The sequence below is a fragment of the Polypterus senegalus genome, chromosome 11, assembly GCF_016835505.1.
Source record: "Polypterus senegalus isolate Bchr_013 chromosome 11, ASM1683550v1, whole genome shotgun sequence".
Lineage (NCBI taxonomy): Eukaryota > Metazoa > Chordata > Cladistia > Polypteriformes > Polypteridae > Polypterus > Polypterus senegalus.
The window spans coordinates 140,228,902-140,249,491 of NC_053164.1; the positions used below are offsets into that span (position 1 = coordinate 140,228,902).

The window sequence follows — 20,590 nt, forward strand, 5'->3', positions numbered from 1 at the left end:
ATAAAAGAAAAAGGCAAGTTTTCTTTTCTTTATACCTTTTTCTTTTATCCCAAACCAAAGCCTTTCTCTCTTAACACAGCAGAGGACACAAAACTAATTTTCTTTAAATGCTGGTAAGGCACATTACCAGAGGCAGAAATTTGGGCGTTCACATAGAAAATGTAATTTCTATACCACAGCTGTCGTGTAGCGCCTTTCAAAAGGGATCAACTACCGAGAGATGATCGATATGCATTTTAGCTGCTGTTAGTACTACTTACCTGTTCTGTTACACCGTCTTTAAAATGTAGTTTTCCCGCAACCACACAAGTGGTGCTCAATGTACCTGTACTTCTTAAAACGCGTTAATGTTTTACTGTTTAATAACTACATTTTATTATTTTTCCCTTGCACTCAGTGACCAAAGCTATACACACACATATAGACACATACATATATATACACATATATATACCTGTGTGTATGTTTGTATGTATGTGTATATATATATATAGGCATGTCAGACGTCATGGTACATTTTCTTATGCAGCTAGACGAAAACAACTTCGTGACGCTGCCGCCAAATACTTTGACAATCATGTTACGTTATTTTTAAAATGTTTCCTTTTTTTTTCATAACTTCTTTAACACACGACATTGCTGCAAAGCGCGGGTATTTTGCTATATATACACAGTTATATATATTTATACATTTATATACATATACACTGTAAAGGACCGAGAGAGACAGTAGCAAGGGTTGGGGTTTTCCGCCCCGTGATATTGTACAGACAAACAAAACAGGTCAAAATCATAAACTAAACAGTTCATATCGCGACGACTCCTGGCGTCGCGCCATTTTATTGGGGAGGAGCGGAAGTGGAGGAATGTCGGGAAGGACCGCAAGGGAGGATGGGAAGGATGACGCCAGGGCAAGATGGCGGAGGAAGGGCGGAAGTATCGCGACTGCGGTCATCCATGCCTATGGTGCAGGAGGTCTTTTTCCTATGAGGAAGCAGAGGGAGAAAGTTAATACCCCACCATTCCCTGGCGGCGAGTGGTTTCCCAGGTGCTGTCGAATCAATCCGCTGCCTCCTACTGCGTGCGTGACACGATCCCCCTTAGCCCAGGACCGCCAGGTCGGGCGGACCTAACCGAGAGGTCGTGAATACGAGAGAGGCATCGGCATTGGCCTGAAGGGTGCCCGCCGATAAGTGACAGTGAACTTATACGGCTGTAAGTCCAGGAACCACCTGGTGACCCGCGGATTCGACTCTTTGTGCAGGGACATCCACTGAAGTGCAGCGTGATCAGTCACCAGAGCGAACTTCGCACCCAGCAGGTAGTACGGAGGTGGGTCACTGCCCACTTAATGGCCAAGGCCTCCCTCTCCACTGCCGCGCACGGGTCTCCCGGTCCATCAGTTTCCGCTAAGGTACATCACAGGGTGCTCGACACCATCGACGCTTTGGCTCAGCACGGCACCCAGGCCTGTGTCCGGCGTCGGTCTGGAGAATAAACGGAGCCCAAAATCGGGCGTCCGTAACACAGGTGCCGACGTTAGGGCCTTCTTTAGGTCACTGAACGCGTGTTCTGCTTTGTCGGTCCACACCACGTATAGGGGCGCCCTTTTTGTCAGGTCAGTCAAGGGTGCTGCTCTTCGAGAAACGGGAACAAACCGGCGGTAGTAACCCGCAAGCCCCAAGAAAGCCTGCACCTGTTTCTTGGTACTGGACGGGCCATTCTAAGATGTCTTTCACTTTGGAGCTCTGTGGCGCACCTGTCCTTGTCCCACGAGGTAGCCTAAATATTTGGCCTCCTTTAATCCAAAAACACTTCCGGGGTTTATGCGGAGGCCGGCTTTAGCCAGTGTTCGGAGGACAGCTGCGACCTGCAGTAGATGCTCCTCCCAGGTGCCGGAATAGATGACAACGTCATCCAGGTAGGCGGCACTATAGGACTGGTGAGGCGTCAGCACTCTATCTACCAGACGTTGGAAGGTCGCCGGGGCCCCGTGCAGCCCAAATGGGAGGACCTTGTACTGCCAGTGCCCGCTAGGGGTGCTAAAGGCCGTTTTCTCCTTTGCGGATGCCGTTAAAGGAATTTGCCAATACCCTTTTGTCATGTCAAGGGTAGTCAGATATCGAGCCGCACCCAGCCGCCAAGGAGGTCGCCAATGCGGGGCATGGGGTAGGCATCGAACTTGGAGATCTGATTCAGACGTCTAAAGTCATTACAGAACCTCCAGGAGCCGTCTGGCTTGGAGACGAGGACAATAGGGCTGGACCAGGGACTATGGCTCTCTTCAATTATGTCCATGTCCAACATACGTTTCACCTCCAGTTCGACCTCTGCGCTGCTTTGCCTCCGGAGTCGGTAGGGCCTCTCCCGGACGATTACCCCGGCTCCGTGACTATATCGCGGCTCAATCAGCGCGTCCGCCGGGTGACTCGCCACTACCTCGGGATGGCTCGGAGTGTTTGGGCTAACTCCTGCCGCTGCTTGGGGTCAGCTCTTCACGAGGTTAAGGGCAGTTGTGCTTGCGAAAAGGGAGAGTGACCTACGGGAGCTGGGAAGCTCCTCTCTATCTTTCCAGGGCTTTAACAGGTTGACATGATAGATCCTCTCACTCGGTCGACGGTTGGGCTGTTTTACCAAATAGTCGACGAGTCCTTTTCTCTCCTTAACCTCGTAAGGCCCTTGCCAGTGAGCGAGCAGCTTCGAGTGGGAGGTCGGGACGAGCACCATAACTCGGTCCCCCGGGCGGAACTCCCTGAGGACGGAGTTGCGGTTGTAACACCGGGCCTGCGCTGCTTGCGCACGAGTCACGTGCTCTTTTAGGAGGGGCCTGATCTTTGTGAGTCGGTCGCGCAGTTGCTCACGCACTCAAAATATTAGAGGAGGGAAGAGCCTCGCCTCCCAGCCTTCTTTTAGGATGTCGAGGATTCCCGGGGTTGTCGCCCGTATAGTAATTCAAAAGGGGAGAAGCCCGTAGAGGCCTGGGGTACCTCCCGGTAGGCAAAAAGCACGAGCGGGAGGAGCTGGTCCCAGTTCCTGCCGTCCGCGCTGACTACCTTGCGGAGCATCTGCTTAAGCGTCTGATTAAATCGCTCGACCAACCCGTCAGTTTGCGGGTGATAGACTGACGCTTTCAGGTGCTTTATCTGCAGTAATTTGGCCACCTCCTTGAACGTATCCGAAGTGAAGGGCGCACCCTGGTCCGTGAGGACCTCCTTGGGTATGCCCGCGTGAAACAAGTTAACCAGTTCCCGTCGATGCTTTTGGTATTGGCGGGCGCAGGGGACCCGCCTCTGGGTACCGGGTGGCATAGTCCACCATGACTAGGATATACTTGTGGCCACGGGTTGAGGGCTCCAGGGGTCCCACCAAATCGACCCCTATCCTTTCAAAGGGGATGTCCACGAGGGGAATAGGGACTAGAGGAGCACGGTCCCTCCTAGGAATCTGGCGGGTCTGGCACTCGGACAGGATTGACAGAACCGCCGGACCTCCTCATTGATCCCAGGCCAGTAAAAGCGAGCTAATCCTCTCCAGTGTTTTTCGCCCCGAGGTGGGCCTAGGAGGTGAGCATGTGCCAACTCGCATATCTCCCGCCGGAAGGTACGCTGAATTAGCAACAACTTCCGCACCTCGCCTCATGGGTAGCCACTCGGTACAACAGATCATTTCAAGGACAAAGAAGGGTTCCCGCGGTGTGGATCCGTCCGCTGTCGAGCTGTTAGGCAGAACAATCGCGTTCCGGGCAAAGCGCAGGGAGTCATCATTCCACTGCTCCCTCTTAAAGGAGGCGGCGTGGACCGAAATTGATGGTCCAGGCCGCCGAGAGGTCTTGGGGCCTGGGCCCGGGAGAGTTCCTGGCTAGTCCCTTCTCCGCGGAATCTTCGGGTCAAGGTCCGTAGCCACGGAAAGGTCCCCGAGACACCAGCCCATAGGGCCTGCCCTTGTGCACGGCGTGGAGGCCGCGGGAGGGTGCCTTTTCCCCTCATGACAAGATCCAACGAGGCCCCGGAGCGCGAATGGCTTACCGCTGATTCTTTAGACCAGTCTTGTCCCAGGATCACTGGGAAGGGGGTCAGGTAACACAGCGACCGCCATTTGATTGGTTCCCCTTCCAGGTAAGATAGCAGTGAGCGGAACGATATGACCTAGTCCCCCCATGTACACAGGTAACCAACAAATGTTGCTTTAACCACTGTTGCGGTAAGACGAAACGGCGAGCAACAATGGTAATGTTGCTGCCGGAATCAAACAAAGCCACCACGGCGTGCCCATTTAGCAACACCACTCCCGATTCGACTCGCCAAGGGATGCGGCGGGTACAATACCTCTCCGTTGATGTCCAGCTGCAGTCCATAGGCTCCGGGCGATGTGATGGGGGCAGTTTGGCAGCAGGTGGCGGTCTCGCCACACTTGAAACAGCGCGGCGGACCCGCCTCTCTTGGCTCTGGCTGGCGCTTCTGCAGCGCGTCGAGGGGCTCGGGGTGGCCGCCCCCCTGCCGGTTCCCGCGAGCAGGCTTTTCTGACCCCAAGTCGGAGGACCGCCAACTGACGCTCCAGGACGCCGAGGAGGCCCGACATGTTTGATAGGCGTGCCCCGGACCTGCTGGGCGAGGGAACTGGGCATTGCATTGACCAGGCCTTCACAGGCCACCCGCCGACGACTTTCCGCCCGCCGGGGCTCTCTGGCCGTAGCCAGCGCCCATCTTGCCCCAGAACTCAACGCCTGGGCGCGAGCGGGCTTTTCGGGGTCAAAGACCCAGTTCCGCCATTCGGCCGCCTGCTGGCCCGGGCTAATGCCGTAGCGGGCCAATATTTCGGGCTTGAGGAGGTCGTAATTAGCGGCCTCCTCCTCAGGGAGGTCATAATAGGCCGCAGCTGGTCCTTTAGGTATGGCGCCAAGATGGACGCCCACTGACCGCTGCCACTCGCTCCGGGTGGCCGCCCTCTCAAACATGCCCAGGTAGGCATCGACGTCCTCGAAGGGCCATCGGTACCATAGGAGGAGGCGGCTGCCTGGGCGGGTCTGGTCTCGCCCGTTGGGCTTCCACTAACCTGGCCTCGTGGCCTCCAGCTCCCGGTTGGTAGCGGCTTGCGCTTGCTGCAGGGCCTGGAGCTGGGCGTTCATTCCCTGCAGCACGGTGTTCAGGTCCTGTCCCTCCGTCATTCCGGGATCTTTATCCTGCCGACTACGCCAGTTGTAAAGGACCGAGAGACAGTAGCAAGGGTTGGGGTTTTCCGCCCCGTATATTGTACAGACAAACAAAAACAGGTCAAAATCATAAACTAAACAGTTCATATCGCGACGCCGACTCCTGGCGTCGCGCCATTTTATTGGGGAGGAGCCGGAAGTGGAGGAATGTCGGGAAGGACCGCAAGGGAGGATGGGAAGGATGACGCCAGGGCAAGATGGCGGAGGAAGGGCGGAAGTATCGCACTGCGGTCATCCATGCCTATGGTGCAGGACGGTCTTTTTCCTATGAGGAAGCAGAGGGAGAAAGTTAATACCCCACCATTCCCTGGCGAGTGGTTTCCCAGGTGCTGTCGAATCAATCCGCTCCTCCTACTGCGTGCGTGACAACACATATATATATATACACACACACACACACACACATATATATATATATACATATATATACACATATACATATCTACATATATACTGTATATACACATATATATACAAATCTACATATATATAACTACATATATATATTAGGGGTGGGACTCGATTAAAAAAATTAATCCAATTAATTAGAGGCTGTGTAAGAATTAATCTTGATTAATCGTATGTAATCGCACACGTAAATTTGCCCCAAATCGCAAAATGATTTTTAAATTTAAAAGGGTTTCAGTGGGCGACAGAATCAAATAATAGACATGGACACGAATATTGTAAACTCAAGCTGTTTTAATTTCTGAAAAAAAATGCTTTTAAACTGTATTTGAATTCAAAACAGAAACAAAAATATCATCCCTGGTTAAAATTGGGCAGACTTAAAAATAAAGTGGTAGTTTAAGTACTTTAAGTACATTTTCAGAATGGTATTGTCTTTAAATAATAATAACCAAAATTTCAACATAAAGTGCAGTTTTTCTTCTAAAAAAAATAATTCAGAAACATAAAAGGTAATTTGACCAACTTAATCTTTAAACTCTGAGTAACCTTAGCCAAAATTATTTTGTACATTAGGCTAAAACAGTGTGATCATTGAACATTTTGTAATTAGATGTAATTAGAATTACTAACGGTCACGGAAGTCCAATGATCCTCAGTAAGAGCCACAAAGTCCGATTTCTGTAATGCATCTAATTTTTTGCTTGCTTTTCAGTGTGCACAAAACCATGCTTTTATCAAGGCTTCGCTCGGGTAGTCTTTTGAAATGAAATTTTCCTCCGATCAGTCGTAGGAACGCGCTTTATTCCGACTCTAACATTGTTCTAGCTGTGATGTGTGCATCAGTGTAATCGATGTACCAGGAAATCATGCATTGACAAAAGTTTCCCTTTGTTTGGAATTGAAAGTGTGATTAAATGCGTTTTTTAACGCATTATGGAGTACATGCTTCGAAGCTTCTCAGCTGTGATTGTGTTAAGAAAAGGAAACATTTTAAAAATAACGTAACATGATTCTGCGTTAACCGCATATTTTTTTATACATCCCAAACCAAGGAGATGCGAGGGTAAAATGAATCGGGAAGCGCGCGTACATACTCAGTGCATCCCTTTCGGGAATCGAACCTCGGATGTCGGCGTTAGAGGCTTAAACCTCTACAATTAGCCACGGCGTGTGGCTTGTCTATTTGAGAGTATGTAGATCGGGGTATATATACAGTGATCCCTCGCTATATCACGCTTTGACTTTCGCGGCTTCGCTCTATCGCGATTTTTTTCTCATACATGCTTACATCACTACGCATGCACTTTCTGAGAACTTTTATCCAAGCCCCACGATGGCTCCTAAACGTGCTGCTTTTTCTAAGCCTTTTGACAATAAAAAGTGCCGGAGGAAGATGCTTACTATCCAGGAGAAGGTGAAACTCTTGGATGTGATCAAAGATTGACCCTACAAAAGCCTCCTCACGCATATGAAAAGACAGTGCCAGCAACTGCCTATCAAGATGTTCTTCAGCCGCGCACCCAGATACCCACTGCCTACTCTTAGTTCTCCTTCAGCGGAAGAAGACAACAATGCATCTGCTGAAGATACTGCACCACCTGAAGACTCTCCTACTGAGGTTGTGCCTTCATAGGTTAGTGGTTGTGTGTAAGAACTGTGTGTGTGTTGAATTAAATGTACAGTATAATAATCTAATAAAAGCAGTTGGGATTGTCCTTCCGTCCCGTGAGTGCAAAGCGTAGCAGTATTCCGCTTATCACAGACTTACTACTTGCGGCACGAAGCGACGTGATGTGAGCAGAGTTCTGGTGCTCCCATCGTTCCCTTGCTTTTGTGTGCGATGCGCTGGAAAAATAGTTCAAAATTATGTCTCTGGAAATAATTAATGTTGATGGAGTACAAATGCCTCACCGCGTAGTAAATATCAGGAGAGATGGTGCTTGCTTATTCTCATCTATAGCTTATTTAGTGCATGAAACTCCGTCTTTAGCGGTACAGATTCGGGCTGACATTGTACGACTTTGGACAGGCACTCAAGGGAATAAAAACTTAGGTTTTCGGGAGATGTTATGAATGGGCACTTTAATGTTCTCATTCCCTACACTTACATGCCTGATGTACACATGGCGCGCACACAAATTGAGGATAAAAGTTGGTCGCCTTAAAAGGCGGGCGAGCCTAGTAATATGATATTTGTAACGTCTAATATGTCTTATTTTCTCTTATTTTGTCTAATATATTGAGTAATACGAGTGTAATGGTGACTAAAGTGTGTTATTTCATGTCTAGAGGGCTCTAATAATGTTAAAAAATGTATTTAGAAGGTTGTAAACAGGTTTTCTATACTCTAACTGCAAAAATATTTGATTTATAAATAAAGAATCCTACTTCGCGAAAATTAATTTATCACGGTAGAGTCTGGAACGGATTAGCCGTGATAAGCGAGGGTTCGCTGTATATATATTTGCAGCGGAGAAGTAGTGTGTTAAAGAAGTTATGAAAAAGGGAACATTTTAAAAATAACGTAACATGATTGTCAATATACAGTAATTGTTTTGTGAGTGTTATTGAGTGTTGCTGTCATCAAGGATTTGGTTATCATTATTTCTTTTAATCAGGGTTGTATTCGTACGATGTGTTGTGTTCAAGTTACATTCCGTGTTAGTCAATTGTTGTAAAGATAAGAGGTTTCATTCATTGATTCGTTTCTTACTGCATCAATAAACAGCTCGTCTTCCTGTTTATCTGAGATGTGACACACTGCATGCACGGGTTTTTTTTTTTTACACTGTCTTCCTTTAGTGGGACATTGACTTTTTCCACCGTGTGCTTTGTTTCCACAGTAGCTGCACTTATGAATATGCTTGTATGTATCAGACGCTTCATATTTTTTTGCTGCCTTCTCAATTGTGTAATTCGGTTTTTGTTCGGCACTCTTTGGAACTGTTGCTTTTTGTCTGTGCACTGCGTCAGTTCACGTGAGCCGCTTGTTGTTCTTGCATTGAAGGTTCCCAGCTGTGCTGGTGCCATCTCGTGTGATGTCCACGGCTGTATGTAATGTTAGCTAAGACCCGGCACTTAAAAGTTTCTCTTGCAGTTTCGCTGAGTTTGTGCCAAACACCACCCTGAACATCTCATCTTCCACTGCATAAGCACAGTCCTTCACCCGTGAATATTTAGCGGCAGTGTTTCTATTGGATTGCCACTGACGGACGGCCTTATATGGGCAGGCACTAAATTACAAACGCCAGCGGCAGCCTGTCTATGAACTTAATTTAAACTGTAGGTTTACACCGTGCTTTGTTTCCGAAGTAGCAGCACTCATGAATATGGTTGTATATCTCACTCGCTCGCTTCTTATTGTTTCGCTGCCTTCTCAATTATATAATGCATGTTTTCTTCAGCGCTTTTTTGAGCTCTTCCTGGTTTTCTACGTACTGTGTTGATAGTCAGTTCACATGATTACGTGGGAGGCGTGATGATGTCACATGAAACTCCGTCCCCCACAGCCATCCAGCTCAACTCCATTACAGTATATGGAGAAAAATAGCTTCCAGTTATGACCATTATGCGTAGAATTTCGAAATGAAACCTGCCCAACTTTTGTAAGTAAGCTGTAAGGAATGAGCCTGCCCAATTTCAGCCTTCTACCTACACGGGAAGTTGGAGAATTAGTGATGAGTCAGTCAGTGAGTCAGTCAGTCAGTCAGTGAGTGAGTGAGGGCTTTGCCTTTTATTAGTATAGATAACCCTCGTGATGAAATTCTTCAATAAGGTTTGGACATAATACATCTTATTTAATTGGGAACTTAAAGTCAGGAAAACAGTAAAATGTATAAGAACTGCGAAAGCAAGAACTGTGTGTGTCAAAAGCATTTACATAAATGAGAGGTGAAAGTATTGTGTGCGTAGTTGAATATGGTTGAGAGGAGGGTGTGACTTGAAAAAAATCTCATGGCCAAAGTCTCATCTCGCAGGACTTGAAAAAAATCTCTTGAAAAAAGTCTTGTCTCATTCCAGGACTTTTTTATATAATAGAGAGATTTGTATTTTTTTTTGTCACTTATTCGATTTCAATGGTTTGTGGAACCTGTATTTATTGTTATTTAGTATTTTTTGCAGATATTATTTCTGTCCAATATGTATATGCCCTGTTGTTCTTTCTGAATTTTTGTGAAGTACTTTGAGGATGAGAAAGGCACTAAATAAATGAAATGTATTATTATTATTTTTGATTGGTATGCCTGTTATGCACTCTACTGTGTCTTCTTATTCTGCCTATAAAAGATTAAGTACCTTGCCCCATCCAAGTGTTTTATCAAAGGCAAACTACTGTTGGTTAGGTGCAAATAGTAAAGACAGAATTAAGACTTTACTAGGAGTCTTCAGACAATAACTTTGGTTTGGAGAAATTGGTTCAGAAGCTTCGTATTTTTTAACTTATTTAAATAAGGATTCTATTTTGCCCTTTAAGGTCCTTCCATGTCCTTGTCAATATTTCAACTGCTCACAATCATTTCTGATATCCTGTTTTCTCTCTGCTGACCGTAATAGTAACAAACTATACTTTTGCATGCAAAAACATTAAACTATTATTTAAAAATGACATGCAATAAGTTTAATTAATACATTCTCAAAAATCCTTAGCTTGTGCATACTTTTAAAAAGTACAGTACCTCCAGGGCTTACAGTGAATCTGCAGCAGACATTAGGTTGCTCATAAGCTGCTTCGATATGGTGCTCTGTATAATTGAAATATCTGCTGACAAGCTTTCCATTGTCGGCTCTGAAGATCACTTTCCCATCCTCATAGGATACTTGAAATTCACATAATGCATCTGATTCAGATTTTGCAGCCTCAATAAAATTTTCATTGACTCTGTGGACTCTGCTGAGGTATACTCCTCGCCAATCCTGTAGCAGTATCTTGCCATTCTTCCCTCTCAATACCTTGAACTTACAAGATTCTTCATTAAAACTTCTGACACCTTGAATGCTGTTGAATTCTCCCCCAACGTCAACACTGCACCAGAATAAGCCATTGTCTGTTCTGAAAGTTACACTTTTTTCTGTATCAATGAAGCTTTCCAAAGGGCCGAGACTATCCACTAGAACAAAAAATATATATATATATATATATATATTTATTTAAATAAAGTCTAGAGCATTTGATAAATCAGTCTTTTTAGACCACCTCCAGTACAAGGCCCCGTTTTTGTTTCTAGTACAAATACAAACTGTATATAAGGAGAACATTTTAATTAATTAGATTAATTAGATTCATAGTAAAAACATCTGGAGATCCTGCTTTTGCTTGGGCATTTTCATAAAGGCTATACTGCAGAAAACACTAGCTAGTACAAGTCAACAACCATTTTCTGTGACACTGACTGTTACTGACCTTTGTGTTCTGAGCACCACTCAGAAAACATTATAAGTTAAATAGATGGAACTGTGTATACAGTGGCGCTGCTGCCTTGCAGGGCAGGGTTCACGTCTTTGATCCTTCCTGCATGGTTAACATGTTAGGTGGATTGGCTAAACTGGCCTTAGAGTGTGTGTGTGGTTTGTGTTGACCCTGTGATGGACTATTGCCCTGTCCAGGAATTGTTCCTGCCTTGTATCCTATGCTTGCTATGATAGACTCCAGCTTTCCTGCAACCCTGATCAGGATAAAATGAGTTTAGAAGGTGGTTGTATAAGGGTATTAAAACAGCCCAGAAAAATGTGTCAAAACCTACACCAAAAGAGCACTTTATAAGATATAGCTAATTCTCTCCAGGAACTGCCTGACTTCATTAGGCTATTGATTTAACAAGGTGTCAAAGGCACAGCATAGGATTGTTGGTCTGACTTCATTTATTACACATTATTTGGTAGTAAATCTCTTGCACATTCATCTGGTCATTCCACCTAATCCTGGAGATGTCCAAATGGACTGAAATGTAATTAACTGGAGAGACAAAAATATTATGTAGAATTCCTCTTTATATGCCTTAGGAAGGTTCAGTTTTCTATCTTTGTAGAATACAGAATCATTATGTATAAAAGGTATAGTTTCAGAAAAGTGCACTGCACTGCATTAGAAATAATGTTTAATTATCCATTGATAAAAAAAATAGATCTCCATATGTCAACAGATCCATTGTCATGGACACCATTATATTTGACTCACAGGATTTTTGCCATATCCTGGTCCTTGCTTTAGCATGAACTAGCATTGATTAGCCTGAGTCAGGTCGTGTTTTTCAGTGTCTTTTGTTGCTTTGCGTTTTTTTGTTCATTAGCACACTGTAACCACATCTTCTTGTACTCCACTGATAGAAAAAAGGGAAATTGTTTGGGTGAATGTACACTAGCTATAATTCAAGAAAATCTTGTGCTTTTTTCCATCAGTATATTATAATGCTTGTCCAAGTGAGACAGTCATTTCATAAAGCAAAGATAAATAATTTGTGCCCTATGTGTTTATTTTCAAATCTAGGAATTATATATTCAAAAAATAGCAGGTATAACCAGAAATGTACTGCTTCTGCAAACTTCTAAATAAGGTTTTACTAAACTGTAGGACATTTTTTCAGCCTGTTTTGAACAGAAGGAAGAAATCAACAATTCTGACAAATAAAAAGTGTTTCCCACAGAAAAATTCCATCCAGCCTTTAGAAAGTCAGAAATAATAAATTACTTTTGATTATTGACTATTTTTGCTGCAAGATATGATCCATCTTCCTGTGACTTTGTAATGGAAAAAAACAGGTTCAGTCCTGATTGCATAGCTCATGAGTTTCTATAACTGCATCTCTTATGTCTGAGGTACGAAAGTGTCATCTTCAACCAGCTAAAAGCATGGCAATTAAATTAAATATGTAGTATGATGGATCTCAGCCTCAGTGACTATTTTGTCAGAATTGGTAGTATTATGCACTGGTTGGACTTAACAAATAAACATCTACCTTACATCATAAAACATTATATCCCTAAAATACACTTTATACAATCCAACCTATGGGTTACAGGGGCCCCACAGCAACATTAGGCATAGTAGGACCAGTTCTGGACAGGGTACCAGTCAATCACAAAGCCATTTCACACACATAGCCACACTCTCACAGGGCCAATCTAGAGTCCCCAGTTAGCCTAACTTTTTAATCTTCGTGGATGTTGAAGGAAAACCAGATCATCAAGATGAAAAAGCATGAGGACATGATGAATGTGTAAACTCCAAAAAAGTAATGTCCAGGCAATGGATTTCAACTGAGAAAGCTGTATGCTTGAGGCAAACCATTAAGAATTTGTTTTGAAAGTGTAAAAGGTTGTTAAACTAGACTTTTATTTATTTTACTTTTTAAAAATTTTATGTTGTATGATTTTACAATCCTATTATCCACTTGCGATCCTATTATCCACTAGAGGGCAGTATAATTGTAATCTAGTAAAGGAAAAATGAAAAGACTGCTGTGGCCATCAAAAAGAAACTTCTTCTATAACATACATAAAAATGAGATCAAAATGTAAATTTTGCTGAATAAAGCTGGCATTCCATAGGTCAGCTACAATCAAGCATAGTCATTTGAATGTGAAACACCACACAGAAGTTCCTTCACATTTATCAGATGAGTATTTAATGGATAACATCATCATTAGACAATGCTGAAACTTTATTGAAGGAGAAGGGTTTGGAAGTTTAAGTACCTGTAGCTGGGACAACTGGCAGGAATATACTTATAAATCACTGCTATACCTGCCCCACCACAGCAGGACTCATTTTAAACCAGTTGTGCTCTCACCTTCACCCAGACCACATTGATATGCTAATTCTTCTACATAGAAATATGGGGTCATAGGCTAGAATAGGGCTTTTTTTTAAGTCCTTAGCAGTGGCTCATAATTTAAAATTTAGGCCAGTGTAGAAAGACTATTAAAATATTACTAGCATAAATAACAAAGATTCATTCAGTGAGTTCAAGTATTGCTGTTAAATATATTACTTTCTTGTTTTAATAGTTTTTCCAATGTGTCAAAAACTAACTAAATAAAATATCACAGATACAAGGCAAGAATGGGACAGTACTACTTTGAAAATTCAAATATCAGTTTTGCCTTACATGCTCATCCCTAATAACTGCCACTATGCTGCTCAATATCTATGTTTTTTCAATAAAAAAAAATTAGTAACAATCTGTCCATTAGTGGAAAAGTCCCTCATGGTTCTTTTTTTCAAACGCATATTGATCAGATGAGTGTCCAAATTTATCTGGCTACAGAAATCATCCATCCAATATCAAACAAGCTAAATCCAATTCAAAGTCATTTAGGCTACGGCATGTCTAGAAACATCATATGCAAGCCAGGAATCTGCCTTGCCAGTTAATCATAAAACATACTTATACAAGCTAGTTTTGAGCTGGTATTTAGTATGGTATGTTTTGGGGATGTATAATACTAGAAAAACTTAAATGCCCAAAGAAAACATATGTAGACACAGGGATAATGATCTAACTCGACACAAATATGCCCTGAGAATAAGTTTTAAACCAAAATTCTTGAGCTGCGAGGCAACAGTGCTAACCATTATACCGTTATGTTGTCCCCAATTTGTCTACTCCATAGTTAGTATTAATTTTAACATTTAAAAGTATGACCAAGCTAGCTTTAACAAGAATTGCAAGAGGCTATATATTTTGTGATCATTTAAACTTAATCTTTTTCCTTACCTTCTTTATCCTGCAACATCTCTTCTTTTTGCTATCACTAAAAAATGAAATCTGCAAGAATTAAACATGAGAGAAAAATAAACATGGGAGTAGAAACAGGGAAGTATTGCGTGACTTGAATAATATATTATGATTCTGACCATTTAGCATTTTATGAAGGACCCACTCAATTATGAATTCTGGCTTTCATTATCATTTTATTATCTGATACAATGGCAACAGCTTTGAAAGGCCATTACCATTACATAAGAAGCACTATTTGTAGATACTCCAAAAATATTTTAAACATATTCCTCAAAAATGAAACTGTCATCATTTTATCATAAATTGAACACACAAAACATCATTTAAAGCATGCAGCATATACAGTCAAATGAAGACAATGTACTGCGATAGAGACCCCAAGGAGGAACCATGATCTGAAAGCAAACTGTGAAAAAATGTGTCTCCGTATGTTGGTAGAAAGCCAATAGGATTCAATGTGTTTTTTTATGTCAATGTCAATTAAAAAAAAAGGATTTAACTATTGTTTCTATATAAAAGTTACCAGCTTTGAGTTCACAGGCAGATCAACGCTTTAAAGTAATGCTGCATAGAGAAATGCCTTTATAAGTGGGACAAAAGTTCATCTGTAACAGTGGTGCATGACTAGTGTTGATCAGTGAATTTCATTAAAGCATTATTTGCAGCAAGTTTGTTGTATTCGCCCTTGTTCACAGAAATATTTACTGATAATTATGCCAATTTAAGAGAACTTTTTTTCCCAGTGCCCAATAATGCTTCGCGAGGCCACAGCAACAACCCCAAGAGCTGTAACAGCCGGCACTGGATGGGACCACCCCCAGGGTATATAATGCTGATCATTTGCATTACAGACTTTGTGGAAGTGAAAAGCCAAGCAAAATGACACCTTTTATTGGATAACTAAAAGGATTACAATATGCAAGCTTTCAAGGCAATTCAGGCCACTTCTTCAGGCAAGATGTAATGAACTTAGTGGTAGAGATAAGAAGGACAGAGAGAGAGAGAAATTAAATGACTTGTTGCTGTTGGGATTTCATTTTTCCTTGGCATTCAGTGCTGTTGTCCGAGTTTTTTTTAACTTACTTGCTAGTTTGTCGTTAATTGTATTTTGTTCATGGTTATCTTTCCATTCACATCTTTTGTTGTGAAAGGCGCACACACGTGTTTGGGGGCGGCTTTCTGTGAAGCACTGTGGGGTTAGAACAAAACCCTAGTACAGTGGTACCTCAGGTCACGACCGTAATTCGTTCCAAAACTCTGGTCGCAACCCGATTTGGTCATGACTAGAACTAATTTCCCCCATTGGATTGTATGTAAATACAATTAATCGGTTCCAGACCATACAAACTGTATGTAAATATAGATTTTTTAAAGATTTTTAAGCACAAAAATAGTTAATTATACCATAGAATGCATAGTGTAATAGTAAACTAAATGTAAAAATATTGAATAACACTGAGAAAACCTTGAACAGAGAAAACTAACATTGCAAGAGTACACACTACAGCCTTACACACCGCTTGCTGTAAACACTTGTTTAAATGAGTTTTAAGCACAGGGAAAAAAATTTAAATTTGAAAAATCCTTAATTTTACAAAAACTAACCATAAACAACAAAAAAAACTAACCTTGCATAAGTCGAGTTATGGTATGAAGGAAGTGAGGAGGAAGCTGAGTGGATAGGAGGTTACAGTTTTGAAGGAGATTCCCTCTGCGCGTTGCATGTCTGACCGAGAACAATGTACAGGGTGAGACTGAACATGCGCGGAAATCATTGGCACATACAAACCGGAAGGGAAACGAAATACAGCACAAAGAGTTCACAGCGAATGCACAGGGAGAAACTGAACACGTGTGGAAATCATCGGCACATACGAACCGAAGGGAAAGAGACTTGTTTGTCACCCAAGTGTGTGGTCTTGAACAGATGTAAAAGTTTGCCGATTTGTACGTGTTCTGAGACGTTCGTGACCCGAGGTTCCACTGTATTTGTCCTCTGGTTGTTTTGTGTATTTGGCTATTTTATATTTTTCCCACAAAAAAATTATTCAGTTCCCATGAAGAAAGGGGGAAGGAGAGCTGGTCGTGGCTATGGCCATGGAGTTGATAGGTGACACAGTACCACCAACCCATCCACATCCTCTCAGCCACCTGTGGCTTTACCTGTCAGTCTTGTGGAGACAACCAGCAGCAGCAGCTATGCAGCCAAAGCAACTCAGTGCTGCCAACGAGCTGTTGCCAAGGCTCCTGATCCTTAACAGGTCCCCCTGAAGAGGTATCCCCTAGCTGTTTGATCACACCTTGGGGGATCTCTAGGAAGAAGTCCAAAAGGAGGCAAGAATAGACATGGAAAAGTGATGGACAGGAGCTGCTGATTTAGGTGCTAGGCACATTTAGGAAGGAAGACAGAGAGGCCTCGGAGCTTCCACTAGCTAAAGCGACACAGTGGGGCAGGGGCAATGCATCACCTGCTGAGGACCACACTCTGGCAGCAAGGGAAGAGCAGCTGCATGTTCCTCTTATAGCTGCCTCTGCTGACCTAGGATCTGACTTGGTAGAAGAGGAGGGGGGTGAAAATGACAGACCTGGTGCAACCTACCTAGTCGCACAGCAGCAGCTCCAGCAGTAAAGTGGAGAGGCACCAGTGTCAGAGGCAGCAAGGGGGTGCAGGGTCACCACACAGCCCAATGCTAGGCACTCTCCTGTCTTGGTAGGCAGTACCACTGGCAGACAGCAGCAGACATCCAGATCCACCATGTGCCATGTTTTACCGCTACCAAGGCAGCCAGAGTGGTGCCACACACTTTTCCCATCTGGGCCTATTTTACCATATTGACATAGGACCAGGCCACAGTGGTCTGCAACCTCTGCCAGCAGAAGGTATGCAGGGGTAGCCTTGCTCCTACTCCCCTCATCAACCATAAGAAGAACCACCACAAGCTGCTGTGGAATTGCCCGGTCCCACTCCCCGGAACCCCTTGTATCAGAGTTTGCCAGTGGAAGCCAGTCCTCAGAAGCTTTGAGGTGGCCAGTGTGTAGCTCTTCCTCTTACATGCCACCCTCTACCCCTCCTATTAGCACACAGTAATAGTCCACCATCACCCAGGTGCTGGAACATAACAGACCCCTCCCACCCCAAATACAGTGTCTAAATGGGCACCTGGCAAAATTGTTGGTGTTGCATCTCCTGCCCTATCAGCTGTTGGAAATGGCCCCATTCTCCCAGCTGATGAGTTGTGACATCCCCACCTGACATATGCCCAGCCGCCATTATTTTGCCAGGAAAGCTCTCCATCAGCACATGGCATGAAATGTAGGTCTATCACTTGACCATGCTGTGGGCAGAAAGGCCCATTTTACCACCAACATGTGGACAAACAGGCACGGCCAGGGGTGGTACATATCATTTACTGCCGATTGGGTCACCCTTCTAGGAGTGGGGAGGGTGCTGTTAGAGTTGGTGGTGCCACACTGAGCAATCAGGGGGAGAACAGACCCACTCCTCTCCTCTGCTATTTCCACCCCCTTTACTGCATAGCTACCTCCAGCCCAGACAAAAGCTACATTCAGTCATCCAGCAAATGCCCCCACGGCTATGCTATTGTGCTAAACAGCTAGTGCCAGGCTGTGCTGGAGCTGGTGTCTCTAGGTGAGAGGAGCCATACTAGGCCTGCGATCCTGGCTGCCTTCCAGGGTGAGGTCTTGAGGTGCATGACCCCCTGGCAGCTCCAGACAGACAGTGTAGTGTCAGACAATGGCATTAACCTCATGGCTGCCCTGTGACTTGGCAAATTGACCCACATGACATGTTTTGCTCAAATGCTCAACCTTGGGGTTGAGCGAGCTTCTGAACAAGACATGGAGTAAAGCATTTTCATTGCTTCCCTACTAACAGTGTGTTGCTTGCAAGAATGCAGCAGGAGCACCTGTGATGGTACAAGTCTGCTCCTTGCTCCCACTCTTGTCTGGGAGCCTCTTGAACCTGACACCATTGATAACGTGACAAGATGGTTCTCTTTTATAGACTGTACCTGCATGGGATTTTGGTGGCTTTTATATTTAAAGAGCAGCTGTCCAAGTATTGCTATTTTATCTGCTGGCTTTTCTTGTTGATATCTGCCACCATTAATATAACAAAACATACAAAAAAGTGCATACAAATAAGTAACATCTAGAATCGTTAGATTAGGTTTAAATATATGCAAATATTAATTTATTTTAATTTGAAAATTCACATCTTATTTTTTCTGGCTAATTTGACAGCCCTTGTTAGTATGGAACTCAACTTGAGCCATACCAGTCTGAAAAGGTAAAGTTATCAAAAGTTTTGATAGGATTTTGGCTTTGGGCTTACTGTGGTGATGCAGCAATTGTACAGGGCTGGGGGTGGGTTTAGGGGAAGGGCAAAAAATTCTAGCAGTGCCCCTGACACCTGTGATGGCGAGTGAGGCATTGGAATTGTATTTAAGAAAGAAAATTAATGTTTAAAAGGTATGCCTTTTGATTTAGAATACATAAGTAAATATTAGGACTGTGTATTGGCAATAATTTTGTGATACGATATGTATCATAATACAGGGGTTATGATTCAATATATTGTGATATATTGCAATACTGTAAGCAAGATGATTTTTTATAAATGTAATTTTAGGAAAACTATCATAGTATGAAGAACACACCACTATATGCATAAAATCTGAGTTAAAAAAAAGTTTACTTTTTTATGCAATCAGAACAGTGGGATCTGCAATTGCATTTATCATAGTCCCTATAACTTCAGACATCATAGCAATACCTTTTGTGCAATCTGAGGAAAGGAATTAACATGTTCCTATATTACTAAAAAAAAATCACTGTACTTATTGATCCTGCTTCACAGTATGCCACACTACGTTTCAAGCAGTTTATAAGAAAATGCACAACATCATAGCACTGTAATCTGAACAAATGAATAAACATTTGTTTGCAATATATCAGTAAAAAATAGAAGAGCTCGTAGTATTCTATAGGTAAACAAATGAAGAAAATTGAAAAAAAAACAGTATTACATATAAATTCAGACAGTATATACAGTATATTAAATTCTGCTTTAAAGGTTCACATTCTAATGTAGTATGTGGGCCATTTTTTTTTTTTAATTTTTCAATCTCAAGTGGTTAATAAATGAAAATGCATTGTCCCTGTAACATCCAACATCGTAACACTATATTTTCTGCAATCTTAAAAAAATAACTACTGTACATCTGCCTATATCAGTGAAAATTAAAAGTGCTTGCAGGATTCCTGCAAAATATTAAACAAATGTAAGAAAATACGTATATATTGACAATGAACATGTTCAGATCTTACACTTCGATTGCACGTGTTATTACAGTCTGTGCGTATGTCAGTGCTTATTTTTTAACGTGAAGGTCTTTGTGGAGGAAGATGAGCTGGTCAACATACCCAGCTTTCAGAACAGTTCTCTGTGGTAACAATCTCTTGCGGTGGAGCTGAGAGATTCCAGTACCTTCATTTTTACTTCCTCATACAACTTTGGCGCAGCGATGTGTTTGTCGGGAGGGTATGGTGTAACGAGGCTCCATATTCCGGATGGCTTCATTCTTTACAACACTCAGAGGGCGCATATCTTTGCAAATGAAATAGAGTACAGTGTACCATTAGACGGACACACTTTTTTTTAAACACTTGCAGTTTGCTGCTCCTTTATCTGTACGTCAGAATGGTGTCTTGCTAAGTGTGCTCTCAGATTCGTTGTGTTCCCCAAATATTTGATTTTGGCATGGCTCTTGACAATCTCCTTAATGCCTTCTTTATTTTGAAAGCCAAAATGACCCCACACTTCCGCTCTGTACGCCGCAGAAGCCTGTCTAACCCCTCTGGATTCAGCCATCGGTTGTCGTGTTATTAGTCGGCTCGGTTTGTCACTGCACGATCCACGTGGTCTGCCAGATCCGCCAGCCTGAGTACTGAAAGCCTAAATGCGTCTACCCTTATTATGCTATTTCCTCAATTTACGGTGTTACGTTAGATGCTATCTTGCGAACGGGGATTTAAACGCAAAATGAACTGTGTGCCTTGAATCTTTGAATGTAAACTAGTAATTAAAAATCGATACTATGTTTTTGAGAATCGATGCACTATCAAAAAACATAATATTGCAACACTGAAGTGTATCGATATTTTTTACATCCCTAGTAAATATTTAGTTACTTTTTGACCTAATAAATAA

General features: G+C 43.0%; 1 protein-coding gene across 1 annotated transcript in view; it reads right to left on the minus strand.

Annotated features, from left to right (window-relative positions):
- The window catches only part of LOC120539537, a 36,728-nt gene that overhangs the window by 15,078 nt on the left and 1,060 nt on the right, over positions 1–20,590 (minus strand). Inside the window, exons 2-3 of the mRNA XM_039769691.1 lie at positions 14,335–14,385; positions 10,297–10,728 (exon numbers count right to left, since the gene is read on the minus strand). Coding sequence (XP_039625625.1) covers positions 10,297–10,728; positions 14,335–14,353 — 451 coding nt within the window. The 5' untranslated portion in view covers positions 14,354–14,385. The remainder of the gene's footprint in view (positions 1–10,296; positions 10,729–14,334; positions 14,386–20,590) is intronic.